General features: G+C 27.4%; 1 protein-coding gene across 1 annotated transcript; it reads right to left on the bottom strand.

The window, feature by feature from the left end:
* Positions 1–11,827: 11,827 nt before the first annotated feature.
* Positions 11,828–16,738, bottom strand: LOC123292083. Its single transcript, XM_044872613.1, has 3 exons — positions 16,718–16,738; positions 13,769–13,954; positions 11,828–13,372 (listed from the first exon to the last, which is right to left on the bottom strand). Exons 1-3 carry the CDS (start codon positions 16,736–16,738, stop codon positions 11,936–11,938), a joined length of 1,644 nt encoding a protein of 547 aa, XP_044728548.1. The 3' UTR covers positions 11,828–11,935.
* Positions 16,739–17,220: the final 482 nt, after the last annotated feature.

Raw genomic sequence — 17,220 nt, 5'->3', positions numbered from 1 at the left:
AAAGTAAAACAAATTTAGAATATATGAAGCTTTATTTGTGATTCAAGTCGAGTCAGGTTAAGATATTTTTACTTGCAAATTTCTATTCTATTCTATTCATATTGTATATAAATAATTTATGAAAAACATAATAAATAACAATAATAATAATAATAATGTCATCCATGTTTTTGTTATAGAAAACACTAAATAATTTGTAAAAACCGTTCAGTAGTGGTATAGAGTAAAGATATGAATTGAAATATGTTATTTTATACCTATCTATATATATATATATACAAAAAAAAATTGATCAAGTATGTAATATAATATATTTAATACGTTAAAGGTTTCGTTCAATCTAATATATTTTAATAGTTCTTCCGATATACTTTTTTGAAAATTTGAATATAAACAGTTAACAATGAAAACTGTAATCATATTTTATTAATATGTGAAATGTGATCCAGGGTACAAAGCTATGGAGTACTGCACATCAAAATCTCTGTGTAGTTTGGGGAAATGTGAGGCTTCACTTGCTCTCTTCATCATCTTATTTACAATTCATTCTATGGAAAATATTATAGGAAGTATGTGATACCTATAAATTTCTATTATTTGCATCCATGGTGCTTTTAGTTACAGCTTTTTTACTTTATTATATTATAAGTATAATACTCTGATAAGTGAACTTTATTTTCATATAATTGCATTCTTGTAGATTGCTATATTTTTCGAGAAATTTCGAGAGTGATATAAATGGAACATTATTGTTAAGACAAAATAGTTGACTCTGTTGCAGAATTTTTGTATTTCTATTCTAATTTGATTGCAAAATGTAAATGAGAATTTTGTGAAGTTGGTTCATAGCTTTTGTTTAATAAGTAATTTAGAGAATTCAAGTACTTACATCAATAAAGAGAGGTTTTTATTAGAATTCAAATATAAAAAATTAATAAGCATTATTAAAAAAAAAGACTTGTCAAGATTGACTCTTATGCTGTCTTAGTTTGACCTATCAGCACAGATTAATTCTGCTGAAACTATTGCAAGCAACAGGGGACAATAAACTCGAATACCTCTCACCATCTTATATACCATCTCTATACCATCTTTTTAGTGTATACCGTTTACATTTTCGTTGTATCCAAGTGCAAGAAATCCAGGATAATATTATGATATGTAATTAGGATAATTATTTGTATAATCACTCATTTAGAGAACAATTGTTTGTATAAACACTCGAAAAAAAAATTAAACAGATAATATAAGCCACAAAAACTGATAATTTGTACTGACGTACAATTATTATGAATGTAGAGTAAGAAAGTTTTTTAAAATACCGTTGAAATTAATAGCACTGATAACTCAATTTTTGTATACAATAATAAAAATAAATAAAAAATTCCAGTAAGTTGTTTTATTTTTGAGTATTGAATCCTTAAAACTATAATAAAACGTGTTTTTATCACAATATATAGTAGGTATAATATAATACATAAAAAAAATTTTGGTATATTTTTTGTTATTTGTTCGCCGATTATGTCATAAACTTCAAATTTGTGATACTAAAAGTATTGTATAAATTCTTTGTACTCATTCTACAAATAATAGCGGTAATTTAATCTTAAAAACAATAAAAAATATACGTATATCAATGAAAATATTTATGATAAATTTCTATGATTCTAGAAAAAAATAATTTCTGAGTTTATGACTAGAAGAATAATATTTTTACTTTAAATAAAGTAGTAAAGTAATATACATATATTGATGATTCAGTAAATAATAATGATTTTCAGAATCATCAGTCATGTGGTTTTCCAAAGAATAATAGTCTAATCTCTCTATTTTGTGCGAAATGTTAATTTTTCGTAACCGAGATGTAGCAAATCAATCATGTAAAGAAACAGACATTTTCCGTATATTTGAATGCACTTTTTCTTTTTTTACAAACTGACAGTAAAGGAAAATTTAGCCTTTTATAACCCAAAGAAGAGCGTTCTGCAAATTAAAAATAAATTCAAAACAAAAAATTTTTTCGAAAAAAGCGTTAAAAATTTCTTCAATATGTGCGGATATTTCGGTCGAAAAATCGGTTGTAAAACATTTTGAAATACTATAATAATTATGCATTTTATTTTTTTACCTGGCTTCTAGTTGGTACTTTTATTATAAGTGAACCGAATTGAATTCTGTAGAAAATTTCCAATTTTTTTACATGCATTGGTTTATTTTGGCTTTGACTATAATGTACGTTCACGTTTTACAGGAATTAGTTCTTCAGTGATAAAACCAGCTCAATATACGATATATCGAGCGAAATATGGTTGGTGGGGGGTGGGGATTTGATATCGTTTTTCCATAACATATTAGTATTGCTGTTAAATTATGTGATATTTGAAATTACAATCTTAATCTTCAGCCTAACTTTCTATCACGTGGTGATATTTTCCTCATTCCTTTAACAAATTTTATGAATATCTCCTCATTTTAAAGCTTATCATACTGGATAGTGACGAAAAATAGACTCATGATATAAATTTGTACCGCCTAGGAAAAAACAAGTTGAAGAAATAGTTTTAAGGTTAATTTTGATCATTATGTAATTTGTATATATCATAAATGTAATAAAATTGCTTATAAATAAAAATACAGTGAATTACTCACTATCGATTATTTCTGTAGCTTGTTTTTAGCCACTGGTTTCACACTTCAGAATTTCTCACGGGCTGAGCTAGTTTTGACATTAGTACGAGGTAAGTAGTATTAGTTTCATATGAACTTTTTTAATAAAATTGGTTCAAGAATATACTGTTAAATTGTTTGTATTTACTTAATAAACATTCTGTATATACTTTTATTTCCCATTATGCTCTACAATCTTAGTAGTAAAGAAATTAGCATCTAAATTTACGTGATACTCGTGTTTGACGCTAGTTGACATCAAATTATTATTAGTTTTAAAATATATTCATAAAATATATTCATAAAATTAGTTTTAAAATATATTCATATTAAAAATTATTATTATTATTATTATATCTGTCATTAGTGTTATTTGTTGTTTGTTTATTACTATTAAACTATTAAACATTGTATTTCTGACATTTTTTAAAAAAAGTTTTCGTTATTTTGTATAGATCGTATATACGGATATTAACTTTAGTCCCAACGTTATGATATATATATATATATATATATATATATATATTTATATATATATATATCTTAATATATATATTTCTTGTGCGTGTGTATGTAATTGAACTCCTCCTAGACGGCTGGACCGATTTTGATGAAATTTTTTGTGTGTGTTCGTGGAGATTCGAGAATGGTTTAGATTTACAATTTGGTCCAGTACAACTGTTTTTGAGGGCTCCGTACCAAAAAAATGAAATTTCATTAAATGGTGGGAGCGCATATAAATCATATCACATTATGTATACTATGTGTACTATGTATTTTTAATAGTATTCAGGTATTGTCAATAGGCATTTATTAGAGGTATTCATGAATTGGAGTTACGTTTTTACGGGACAACGTCCGTCGGGGCCGCTAGTATATATATATATATATATATATATATATATATATATAAAAGCTTAAGTGACATAAAAAAAAGGTGGCGAATAATTTGTTTTCTATAAACCCATTTGTGTCAGAAAATAGGTGCTCTGACTTTATATTTTCGATTATTTCATCTGAAATTTGAAAATTATATTTCATAAAACAATTAATATAATACTAATTTTGAACACTTTCTTTTGAGTTAAAGAGAATTGAAAAAAATACACTCGAACCAGGACTCGAACCCGGACTTCTTGGATTCATGTCAAGCGCCCTACCAATTAGGCTATTCGAGTTCTAGACACGAATGCAATTTTTTCAACTCAATGAATTTTTTTAATTTGTTTATCCACTTATTTATTATTACTTATTGTTGTTGTTTAATTGAATTTAATTCTATGTAGAAAAAAAATTAACAGGTTATGTTAAACAGATTATGTAAAAAATTAAATAAATCGGAAGGTATAAACAGAAAAAATGGAATGGCAGAATCTAGTCTAGAGATAGTTTTTAAAGCAGAATGCAAAATTTTATATAACGCTCATAGGTGTTAAATAACGCAGGGTGGTTACGAAATAGCTCATCTTTGTAACTTGTGTTTCTGGAACCTGAAAATAAAATAATATACAGGGTGTTCCTATTAAAAAATTCAATTTTGATCCTCGTGTTTTTCGAACAGCCTGTACATTACGATAATAATTTCTCTATCTATCCTAAAATTTTCTTAAATTCAAGCAGTTTAGCAGTAATCTTTCGAGTCGAATTATGTGAATAACGCTGTATACTATCGTAGCGAAATAAAATTAAAGTTTATAGCCTATAAGCTTCGCGCAATTCCTTGCAATATGTTTACAAGCTTGTATCGCGATCAGATGAACGATATTGCAGCTCATTGAATCCAAACAAATATTGCTTTTATAGATATTAGATAAAAACAGAGTCTTAAGTTAACAAAACAGTCCTCGTATTAATTGATAGATCACGGTAAAGCACAAAAAAAAAACCGTAAAAACATACTTAAAGCGTCTTATTAATTTAATTGATAGAGAACAACCTGTATAAATTCTCAAGTGCATCTCTTTCTTATTAATGTTTTGAAATCAAAAGCAGATAATGAGGTGATATATAGATAGTATTATTAAGTTGTAGAAGGCAGGAGTATTTCATGTTGTTAGTATGCATATTATAATACGTTCTTTCTTTCTTTCTTTGGGTCTAAAAATTTATTAGAGCATTGTTATAATATAATATGATAACAAACTACGTGTATATGTATGTGTCTTCTTATATATGTACTAACAAAAAAATAAATTATGCTTAAAAATTGATTCAATATTTATTTACATGTGAGTTCATATTGATTTAATGGTTTGAAACAAATTCTATTCTTTATAATCCGTAGCAGATAAGATACGTTACTTCATACGATATTCAAGATAAAAAACGTATTGGTTTACCATTATCTGTTAGACCAATATCTATAGTAAAATCCTCTTCGACTTCATATTATCTAAGAGTGTAGCACACTGGGTAGAGTCTTCTTAACCATATTGGGCGCCGGAGTGCGAAAATTCAAAATTAAAGTACCTACATATACCTATTTTACAACTTGTGTTTTAGATACATATGTTTAATCATCATTTCAATTTTTTGGCTTTTAAGGTGATTGTAAACCTACAGTATTGTAAAAAAGTTTTGGTTTATTGCACGGTACATTAATATAAGCCAAATACATGCTTTGTAGTCAAGTAATGAGTTATTTTTAGATTTACAATATCATGCAACTACAAAAATATATAATATATTGCGTGCAAGTGAGGCTTATAAATTTGATAATATATATATCGCTCTTCAATCAACAATATTCTAACTATAGTTGTCTTTGTTCATCAAACGATAGATCTTTGATTAACAATTTGTTAATTTAATCATCATTGACCTGTAGAAATTGACCCGTTTAGCTTGACATTATTTGCATCTAGTTTGCACAATCATATAGATGTTAAGCCTTCTACAGGGCGATCCCATTTAATCAACGCAGGAACTTTTCTACTAAAGGATGCATTTTCTAAAAAAATGTTTCATACAAAAATTTTTTTATTCTTGGTCAAATTAGTATCAACTTCACTTTTTTAATCGGAAACCCATATATTTTCAACAGATTCGTACCCTTTTCTCCCTTTTTATGCGACCTAAGATTTTTGTTGAACAAAGTTTAATATTACTCCGGTGTATTTTGTATCGCGAAACAGAGGGAAGTAGGTAATATTCATGGCTTTAAAATACAGCGATTCAAATGTGTGTTATTGTATCAAAGATGCTGGTAGGACTTGAAATAAGTAATAATTGGTGTATTATTGCTATTGGACAATATTTCCCTTTTACGTAAATAGCTCTTCTTTGGCATGGGGATCGACAATCTAATTTTCAGGAAGGTATACCTAAATGATAAGATATATTATCTTTAGTGTATAGTGTATACCATTTAATGACATATATTATTATTTACTATTACGTATGTCACATCAAGGGATGGATATCTTTCTGAGGATGTTGAATGTCACATCAAGGGACCAAACCAAATCTTAAACACATAGCACACAGCTTCATATCAGGAATGTCTTCTACAAATAGATATTAATTGATTTACTGGTATGACAATTAAGATTGTTTATCACTGAATATTTTAATAGGTTTTATAAAATCTTTGAAAATTTGAAAAGCCATCAAAATCACACCACTGTTATAAGAATATAACTTTTCGGAATTGATTCAACCAGAAGAGAATGGATGAACACTTCTTAGACCGATTTATTTTGAATTTCTTATGCTTGACATTAACCTCTTAATTTGTGAGATTTCAAAAGACAAACAAATTTAAGCTTTTTAATTTACGCGTTTCATTTTATTCACTTTCCACGTGCACAGTTACACATGTTATAAAAAAATTCTTTTCTTTAGATAAGTATAGATGATAAATAAGTGACATGGTGACAAAGTAAATTTGCAACGAATACCTACTCGCTATCCTGTGCGTACGAATTACAAAGACGGAGTTTAAAGCAACCATACAAAGTTCAAATAATTTTACAGATCGAGGATAATAGATAAATTCGGAATTTTCTCTCTTTTCTGTTCGATCGCTTATTGTACGTTGATTGCACAAAATCTACCTGCAGCACTGAAATTATTGATATACAAAAGTAGAAAATTAACTTTCAGTACAGACCATTAACCAAACTCAAACAATATCTAGATTATAGACAAAATTGTTGTCCTAATAACCAATATTGTGTTCTAATAATAGTAGCAAATAATATTTTGAAATTCGAATATTGTCTGATTGAACGTTCATGAGAGAAGTTTTAGTTAAAGTATCCATACGAGGACCAGCTGTCCGTTTATTACCAGTTTATTGAAGTGATCGCGCTCAGGATGCTAAACTCAGGCCAATCAAAAAAAAAAAAAAAATCAAAGAAGAATGCTAGAAAATTAAAAAAATTTGTAAAATTGATGGTTTTCCATACATAAGAAATAACATTAAATAATTAAGCCGGATTTAAGAGGGATTCTTTTTTGGCTATTAACATTGATATTATCGACGAATATCACGATCGGATGTGTATATATATATATAAGGATTCTAATACCTTAAGTGTAATTTCAAAATCTTCTTTCTTTTTTGCAAGCAAACAGAAAATAGTTATAGCTATTATATGTTATTTATTGTTTAAATTTTGTTGTTTAATTAATTGGGACATCATTTAGAAGTCTCTTACTACTGTTTACTACTTATTTCTGGGAAATGAAGCACATAAAATTTAATATTTGTATGCTAGCTTTTAGTTTTCTAACTTTAATAATTGAAGGGGTCGTTTGCATTAATTATGATTTAATGTGTACTCCTTGAATAATCTTAACAAAAATCGAATAAAACTTATGCTAGCAAATTTTATACCAGTATGATGTGATCAGCCACACCTTCATACCATTCTACGATGCTTTTGTACGTGTGTAAAAGATAAAAATGTTAGTATAAAAATATTATCCAAGACGTGACTTAAATTCAACGACTAAATTTTCTTTTTTTTTGTTTTAATTTATACAAAAATTACTTAAAATTTTTTTACAATATTTCCTGTTTACTTAATTTAATTTAATTTACATTCATTTGTTATTTCAGTTTATGTATATTAACGAACAGTAGTAGTAGGTACAGTTCGTTCCAACATCATTTCCTGTTACTTTTCTTCTTTTTTAAATTGATTTTTCCATCACACACACTTAGTTAATCTTCGTTGAAAATTATAACACGTATTTACCGATCGTAGAATATCGTAGAACCAATCAACAATGAAGGCGTTACGTTTTAATGCCTTTATACCGGATGTGTTGCGTAAAGTGTTCTAGTATTTACCACACTAATATGGACCTATTTTCTCACATAAAGTTTAAGTAAAATTCAATAATACCATTACAGTACAATAAGACTATCTGGCTCTACTTACATTTTTGGTAAATAATGTGTAGAAATATATATGCGTACAATAGAATAATATTAAATTAAAAATTTGAAGAAGCTCTCGGTATATAATCAAGTCTCATGGATTCCTCTGAGGTATGAAACAGTTTTGAATTTTTTGTTTTCCTTTAAAAGTTAACTTGATCGAGAGTGTTCTCAACTATATTTCAAAAAAAATGTACTCAGCCGTTTGAAGATTATATCGCTATTTTTCTAGTTTTTTTGGTGTACATAAACCTATATTAGAAAAGAAGCGATCTTTTACTCGCACTTTGGTAGCTAAGAACTCTCGATCAAATAACCTTTCAAAAAAGGCAATATCAGTCAATCCGTGTTTAAACAATTTGCACGTGAGATTTTTTGAAATTTTCATTAAAATATTATTGAATTTAACCTCCTGTAGAATTATTTAATTTTTATACAGAGCACCGCTGTAACATTTTGTGATACACTCGGTATATGAACATATTATTTATTTTAAACATCTGTGAATTTCTTAATCATCTCAATTCAGATAAAAAGTATTTATTTATTATTTTTGAATAAATAATTATTATAATTAATCCACAATTTTTCGTTCAAAAAAATTGTTAAGTATATGCTGAGTGCATCAGTTGTAACTTGAGAACTTCTTAAAGGGGTGAAATCTCAAATTATTAAAAATAAGGTTTGTCAACAGTTGTATATATTATACAGGGCGTTCAGTTATTGACTGCAGATCGTTTGCCCACAGAATAAGCTCATAAAGACGAAGGAAAAAGTTATTTAAAAATTTTCTGATCTGAGGCCTACTTTGTGAGATAATTAACAAAATAAATTAATATAATATTAATAAAAAGTAAATAACTTTATCGAATCACAGTTCAATAAAATTTTGAAGGATGGTATTGTATTATAAATTAACTAAGAAATAATAATAATAATAAGAGAAGGAGAAGAAGTAGGATGTACACTCACTGTCAGAAAAAGTGCCACAGTTAAAACCATTCTAAGCGTACGCATCATATGTTATGTTATAATAGTAACACTTAGAATGTTTTAAAACGAGCATTTTTTGTGACATTGAGTATACATTGTACATAGATACAACCATTCAAGCTCCTATATTAAATCAATATGCATAGAAAAAACTAAACTGATGATGACTCAATCAACTGATTCAGATATGCCATGTTGATTGACAATATTAGGTATTTTTTGAATGTTTTTATTTTATGTATGTAAATAGATTATAGGACGACCTCCTATAATCCTTCAATACTTTATTGAACTGTGATTCGATATAGTTATTTAGTTTTTATTAATATTATTTTAATAAATCCTTCGTCTTTATGAGCTTATTCTGTAGGAAAAAGATCTGCAGTCAATAACAGAACGCCCTGTATATTATTTTGATAGTTGATCATTTAATCTCTTCATATTCAGAATACATCATAGAAAGTTAAAAGAAAATTTTTTCTAAAACATTGCAAATGGTTCGAGCTCATGAGAACCTTTTAAAAAATCATTAACACATACGACTTTTTACAATCGATATCATACTGCAATAATTCATCTTTTAAATACATTAATAATAGTTGTTCTTGATATTGTCAAGTCAGATCTGTAAAGTCATTGCAGGTTATTAAATGTAATGAGTGCATCACATCATGTGCTTGTGGTAAATAGCGACAATATTGAAAATTGATTAAATAACAGTGTATTGGTTTTATCATTAACATCGTAGGAAAAAATGACATTAAACAACCATAAATCCTCTTGATTTAAAATGTGCAAATAGGTTAAATAGAGAAAAATGATATGATTAAGAAAAACTCTGCCAGTTTTTGATTATACAGTACACATTTTTTTTTGAGATCCCTGTAACGATGTTTGACGCCGCCAACTCATTTCTTCCTGATTTAAATATGCAATCCTTCATATAGATATCTAGCAGCGTTTTACTCAATTCTGCATTTGTCATGAAAGGGAAACTAAATTATTCGAATGACCGTGAAGTTTCTCGACATTGCCAATGGCACCTTCAGAACAAGCCTTTTTCATTTTTTACAATAATATGCAAATATGGGTATCACTTTTACCTACCTTATAATCGCATTTTTATGAAGAAAAATCGTATTCTATGCACAAAAATTCTTTGTCTCATATAGAAGGAGGAAGGTTTTAAAGTTGATAAGAAAAACAGATAATAAATAAATGAATTTATTTATATAAAATTTATAAAAAAATTTACACGCTAATATAATACTAATAATATTTCAAAGAATTTTAAATATAAGTGTAAACATAATAGCTTAAGACAACACAAACAAACAAAATAATCGGTCAAAAGCACTTTGACACTTAACAAAAAATGTAGAGATAAAATAAATATATTAATTATCTAACAAATTATTTTGCATTATTTTTTTCTAAAAATAAAACAATAATATTTTTGACTTAACAAAATGATGAAATCGTTACAGAGTTAACCGTTCCTATGCAATCAATCGAGTATTTAATACTATTAGTTAGTATTATTTTTATATTTTCAAGGATGTAGATGTTTCAAAGTAGAAAGTTTAAATATAGATTAAAAATTTATACAAATCGCATATTTTATTTAAAAGAACTGCTGAGTATTTTGGAAAAAATACCTAAAATAAAATTACCAAAACTATTACAAAATGGAAAATGTCTTATCATAGCTTGTGATCACTTAATCTTAAACACCGAAACACCCGACACCAAAAGTTTTAGCAACTTGACTGATAATAATAACTGCTAATAGAAAACTTACTGAATGTTGGTTATAATTACGAAAGTAAACAAATGGTTTTATTATGTATGATACTTGAACCGGTGATGGCCCGGCTCCCAATGATATCCCACGTAAATAAAAAATAAGTATTTAATGACTAATTCATTTCATATTTCGCAAGCTTGTGCATAAACTACCACAAAGAGGCAATTCCACCCGAAGAAGAGTCTTTTATTTTGCATGAGAGATTAGCATTATAGCCTTTTTTTAATTTTTTTTAAATTCCAAGTTTAAACCAAATTTAATCAAATAACAAGTGAAAAGAAACAATTGACTGAGTTAACTATTGAAATACCATGCATAGAAAGTGTTGATCACTTTATCACATTACACATACATAATGTGACACATATATAACTAATATATTCATATAATACATACTATACAATTTGCGCATAATTTGCGCTCTCACAGGTAAACAGTGATGTTTAAAAAAAAATTTTTCTTACAAAAGTTGGTTATTTTTTCATAACGAATATTTTTTACATTTAAACTTTTGTTCTATCTCTAACGGTTTACAAGATGGGTCCTACGGACCCAAGACTCAATTAACCTATGCTGCTCATTTACGGACTTGATCTCACTTTTTACGTCCTGAGTACGCTGTAAAAATTTCAGCTTGAAATCTTTTTTCGTTTTTGAGTTATCGTATTGGCAGACAGACGGACAGACGGATAGACAACCGACTAATTAAGTGATTTTATAAACACCTATACCAAAATTTTGTTCATAGCATCAATATTTTTAAGCGTTGCAAATTTGGGACTAAACTTAGTAAACCTTGCATATTACATATATGCATGGTATAAAAACTTGGGTAAAAAAGCAATAATATCAATGGCCATAATTTTGAGTTCATAAGAAAGATAATTTAACGTCTTAGGTCAAAAACCATGTAAACACAAATAACCCAAAGAATCCAATATAAAAGCGATTGATATTATTTTTATGTGCTTAATTTCGATTTAAAATTTATCTTTCATTAATTTATTTATAATCAATTAATCGTCAACGTAAAAATGTCTGTAAAGTGTAAAAACAATTATTCAATTAAGTTCATGCTTTCATAATTGCTTACAATATTCTAAAACGGGTACGTGACACTCAGCCATATATTTTCGATACATTTCAGACATTTTCCAATTTTCATGTATAACATGATAACGATCACCATTTAAAAATTGTTCTTGTAATTGAAGGTTTGATCGATAATTATCTTCATATTCAGAACACATCATAGAAAATTGGAAATAAAATGTTTTCTGAAACATTGCAAATGGTTCAAGTTCCTGACAACTTTGTAGAAAATCATTAACACATATGATTTTTTCACAATCGATATCATACTTCAGCAATTCATCTTTAAAATATTTGTAATAATTTAATAATAATTGTTCTTGATACTGTTTACGGAGATCATTGGAGGTTGTTAAATGTAATGAGCACATTACATCATGTGCTTGTGGTAAATAGCGACAATATTGAAAATCGATTATATAACAATGTATTGGTTTACCATTGACATCGTATGAGAACATGGCATTATTCAACCATAAATCCCCATGACTTAAAACATTTCGATACGTTTTGGAACGTTTCACATAATCTGGGAATTTTTGCTTCATTATATTTAATTTCTTTATTAAAAATTCAACATCTAAATACTTCAGACAATTATTCATGAATTGGACACCTTTGAAACCAGCATTGATACCATCTTCATTATACATAAACTCTTTGAATATTGTACTAAATTTATCACCCAAGCAAATGTTCAATTTTTCTTCAACTATAACACTGAAAGCATGGAGTTTTGCCAAACTTTTAAACATTAAATTTACATGATCAAAATCGTACATTTGAAACTTATTACAGGATTTATAATTTTCCAGATATTCAAATATTAAACAATCGTTTATTAACCCAAGATAACATTTTGGTACAACTTCATGAATTTGAATACCAGATTCTTGCATTAATTTAAATATTTCAAGAAACACAATTACTTCACGCTCAAAACCATTCATTTTTAATAATACATCATGTTGTCCTTTTTCTTCGGGTAATAATTTTACGAAATAGCTAAGAGTTTTCAACTGATTTTCTAGTTGGATTTTTATAGTTAGTAGTTTTTGTTGTCCTAAGTATCCTTTAATATTTGGTATTTCATTCAAATTAAAATTAATTAATTTGTACTCATTGTGTTGAAGCGTTTCGTAAATTAATTTATAGGAAATTTCCCTTGTAATTTTATCTTCTTTTAAATTTTCATTAATTTCTTCAATTATTTGATTAAAATGTTTCGAATTTGATTTTATATATTCCGATAAATAATCTTCAGAGAAATGTTCAAAGTTTGATATAATTTGAAAAGGTAATGCAATTATTTTACTGTATAACGAATATTCCTTACATAAATAATGAAAGGTGTATTTATCGAATATTGTTTGTAATTCGAGACCATAGAATTTTAATTCGTTATATAATTCTTGGTAATAATGCTCAAGAAGGTTATTAAAATGAAGTTGTCTGAATTCAGTTGTTGTATTTCCAAATAAAAATGTTAACACATCAATAATTGGTACAGAGTATGATGCATTTTTGAAATTGATTAATTTACATCCCTTTGAATTATTTTTAAATAAAATATTATTTCGTGTTAAATTTCCATGGCATAATGTGAAATAATTTTGATTTGTTTTATCATAAATTTTTTTAAATTGTTCGTTTAATACACTTAAAACTTTTTTATTTAATATTTCGTCAGTTAAAATTTTATAAGTATTTTTAATCATGTTTTGCCATTCTTTAATTGGTTCTGAATATAATTCTAAACAAATTTCATAAATATTTTTTAAAGTATTATTTTCTTTAATTAAAGAAATTGAAAATGATACAGTCTTTGCTTTGAATCCATATGCATGCATTTTAGCAAGTGTTGACAAAACTTGAGTACAATGTTTATAATCAAAATCATTTGCAAATGTATAATCAGATTGAAGTAAATCTTCCATGAAAATCTTATCGTTTGACGCACAATAAATTTGTGGAACCCATTCCAGATGATGATCGTTCTCAGCTAACTTTAAATATAAATTATATTCCACTTCATTTAAATGTTGTGATGGTATAAAATATTGTTTAAAAGTATTTTGTTTCACATTTTTATTACATTTAATATTAAAAAAATATGTATTTATATCAGAATTGATTTTCACTTTACATTTAACACTAATGTAATCTTTAATTAAAAAACTTTTAATATTTTTTATATGACATATTGTATAATTAATTAGTTGAAAAGATTGTGTTTTTAATATTTTTTCTAAAATGTATAAACATTGTTCTTTAGAAATTAAATTCTCTAGTTCCATGTTCAAATAATTTTTTTAAAGCTATATTATTATTCTTGACAACAACAATAATAAAAATATTAATAATGTACTTTGGTATGTTAATGAATTGAGTGAAATGACCTAACAAGTCTAATTTAAGAATTATAATTTATCGCTTTATGTTATGGTAGTATTTTATTTGTTTTGTTATCATAAATAATATTATAACAGAATTTATCTTATAGGCAACATTTATTACATTAATCTGGAAAATTTATTAATGCATACTACTTTTAAAAAAATCAAAAATTAATTATAACCGTGTTGAAGAATAAGTCGGACACTGAGTCAAATGATTTAACTTCAAATAAAAAATATCAAAATAAATACCTAAGAAAATCGAGCCTTAAAAATTAGTCTATTTTTTTTCCTATTATAATCTTTTTTAACCCCCGAACTAAAAAAAGGAGATGTTATAAGTTTAACCGCTATGTCTGTGTGTGTGTTTGTCTGTCTATCTATGGCATCGTAGAGTCTAAACGGATGAACCGATTTTGATTTTTTTGTTTCGTATGAAACCTCATATCATGGACAGTGTTCTAAGCTATGTTTCAATTGCGACTTTAGAGTTCCGTACTTGAAAAAACCAAAAAATTGACGATGTTAAAGGCCTTAAGAAAAAATTTAATTTAATGGCAAGTGTTATTAGATATGTTTCAAGTGTGAGTTTAAGGTTCCGTACCCGAAAAATTTGTCGGGGGTTTTTTAAATTTTGTAAATTTCACTTGTGTAATCACAGCACTAGTACGAATATAAAAAACACGTGAAATTTAAAAAATTTAAAAAACCCACCGAAAAATTATTCGGCTACGGAACTGACTATTTGTGTATACGGAGGTAAAAATCTGTCGATACAGCATTAAATATTTTAGTAGAAAGTTTATTTTTGCATTTGAAAATATGTGCATTTTTTATCATAAAAATTATTATTAATCTAATCAAACTTTCTATACTTTAATTAAATTCAACTAATTATTGTTGTTTTCATAGAGAAGTTTTTCACCAGAGAGCTAAAAGTCTTTTAAATTTCTGAAGCAGGTCGGCTACCATTGATTTGAACAGTCAACTGTTGTTCACGTTAAACTCGATAGGTATAGATACAAGGCTAGGGTATGTTTTTGTGCGGCGTGAGATTTGGCTTAAGGTTTTGCACGATTTATTTTTGTGGCCTATTTAGGTGCATTTATTGTTTAAGAAAATCGGAAAGCAAATACATCAATAACCGGAGTAAAACAAAATAATATAGTTGGTGCACCGCTTATCACATATCTTACTTCTCTGTCTGTTTAGCTAAACTTACCTTAGTACAAGTTGTCTTTTTTGGGTGCTAGGTGGTCTAAAAGCTGAAATTTTGAAATTATTATACCACAGGCGTATCCAATAACTATACAAAATTGCATTTCGTTTTAAGAAAGCATCGAAAAAAATAAACTAAGAAAAGAGGATAAGTATAATATAGTGTAAATTAAGTACAGTAAATTAAGTTTGCGATGATTCTGTAGATAAAATAATTTAAGACGAAAAAATGAAATATAAAAACCTATTAAAAAAAAACGACCATCGCTGTTTATATTTCAATATCGAACTATCGATATATCGTCGAAAAAAATATTAACAATAAATATTTCTAAATAATAATATGAATATTTTATCAACAACACTACACAGTATAGATATTATACAGGGTGTTCTGTTATTGACCATTTCATTGAACTGTGATTCGATAATGTTATTTACTTTTTTTTAATATTATATTAATTTATTTTGTTAATTTTCTCGCAAAGTAGGCCTCAGATCCAAAATGTGTAAATAATTTTTTCCTTCGTCTTTATGAGTTTATTATGTAGGCCCACGTTCTGCAATCAAAACAAAACTCCCTGTATATAGGTACCCATTTGACACTTTCTTATTTTCGTTGTTGATTGGTGTTAGACTTTCAGTCCGGCCGTAGCATTATATGCTATCTAATATTATCTATAACTTTATATATCTGTCCATAGGTCAAAAAAATAAGTATTAAATATTGTTTATGAAGTTTTGGCTTTGTTAAAATATATGTAAATAGAACAAATTAATATTTATATTCAATTTTTACTCTCTTGTAAGAAGTAAAGGAAGTATTGTGATACAAAAAAATTGGCGTTTGGTCTGAAACAAAAATATTTATTTTTCTATAAACTTCATTTTTGGTGAATACCCTATGTTTACGAGATGTTTTTTTTTTATGGATACAGGATGATTTTTTTTATAAAAAATTTTCATCCAATTATTTCCACAGCGAAATGGAAAATTAAAACAAGCAAACTTCTGGGCTCTTTTCTAAGGGGAAAATGTATTTAAAATTTTATAGAGAGACGTCTTCATTGTCAACTTTGTTTTTTTAACTACATATTTTTTGTAGCAAATTCATGCTTTTTGCAACAAAAAGGTAGCTTTTGTGGTAATTATTACCGGTGGCATATCTGTATCCATCGTGAATAATATAACTGGAAGAAAATATAAAGAAAATCAATAAAGTTTTATTAGTGAAATGAATATCTTCTATCTATCTATATGGGTATGGGGTATGGGTATGGAGGTTAGCGGGCCATGCTCGAGCATCGGGCCTCGAAGCAATGGTTCAGAGCACCTAGCCAAATAGACCCTTGTACTCTATCCCCGCTACGCTTTTCAGTGGCTATTATAATCAACTGATGTACTGAAATACAGGATCTGCCTAGCGCTGAGTTTCCTAATTTCTTCTGGTTCTACTATGGGAGGACCAAACCGGTGGTGGATCGATGTTTCTTCTGAATTTTCTCCGCATCTGTCACACGTGGGAGATTGTCTTTTTCCAATCTGATGTTGGAACTTGTTCAGGTTATCATGCCCTGTGAGTAACTCTACGATGACTCTAATATCAGCTCTGTTTAGTTTCAAGATCTCCTCGGCTCTGTTACCGAGCGAGTTTCCTT

Source organism: Chrysoperla carnea, chromosome 1 (genome assembly GCF_905475395.1).
Source record: "Chrysoperla carnea chromosome 1, inChrCarn1.1, whole genome shotgun sequence".
NCBI lineage: Eukaryota > Metazoa > Arthropoda > Insecta > Neuroptera > Chrysopidae > Chrysoperla > Chrysoperla carnea.
The sequence above is the reverse complement of the archived record's forward strand: the minus strand, read 5'-3'. Positions and strand labels throughout refer to the sequence as shown.

What these genes read in the sequence shown, in the direction of transcription:
- LOC123292083 (XM_044872613.1), bottom strand. Translation starts at nt 16,738, where the DNA reads ATGGATACAGATATGCCACCG. An exon ending in TGGATACAGATATGCCACCG is followed by an intron (nt 13,955 to 16,717) that starts GTAATAATTACC and finishes TTATATTTAAAG; the next exon opens with TTAGCTGAGAACGATCATCA. An exon ending in ATGGATTCAAAGCAAAGACT is followed by an intron (nt 13,373 to 13,768) that starts GTATCATTTTCA and finishes AACCTTCTTGAG; the next exon opens with CATTATTACCAAGAATTATA.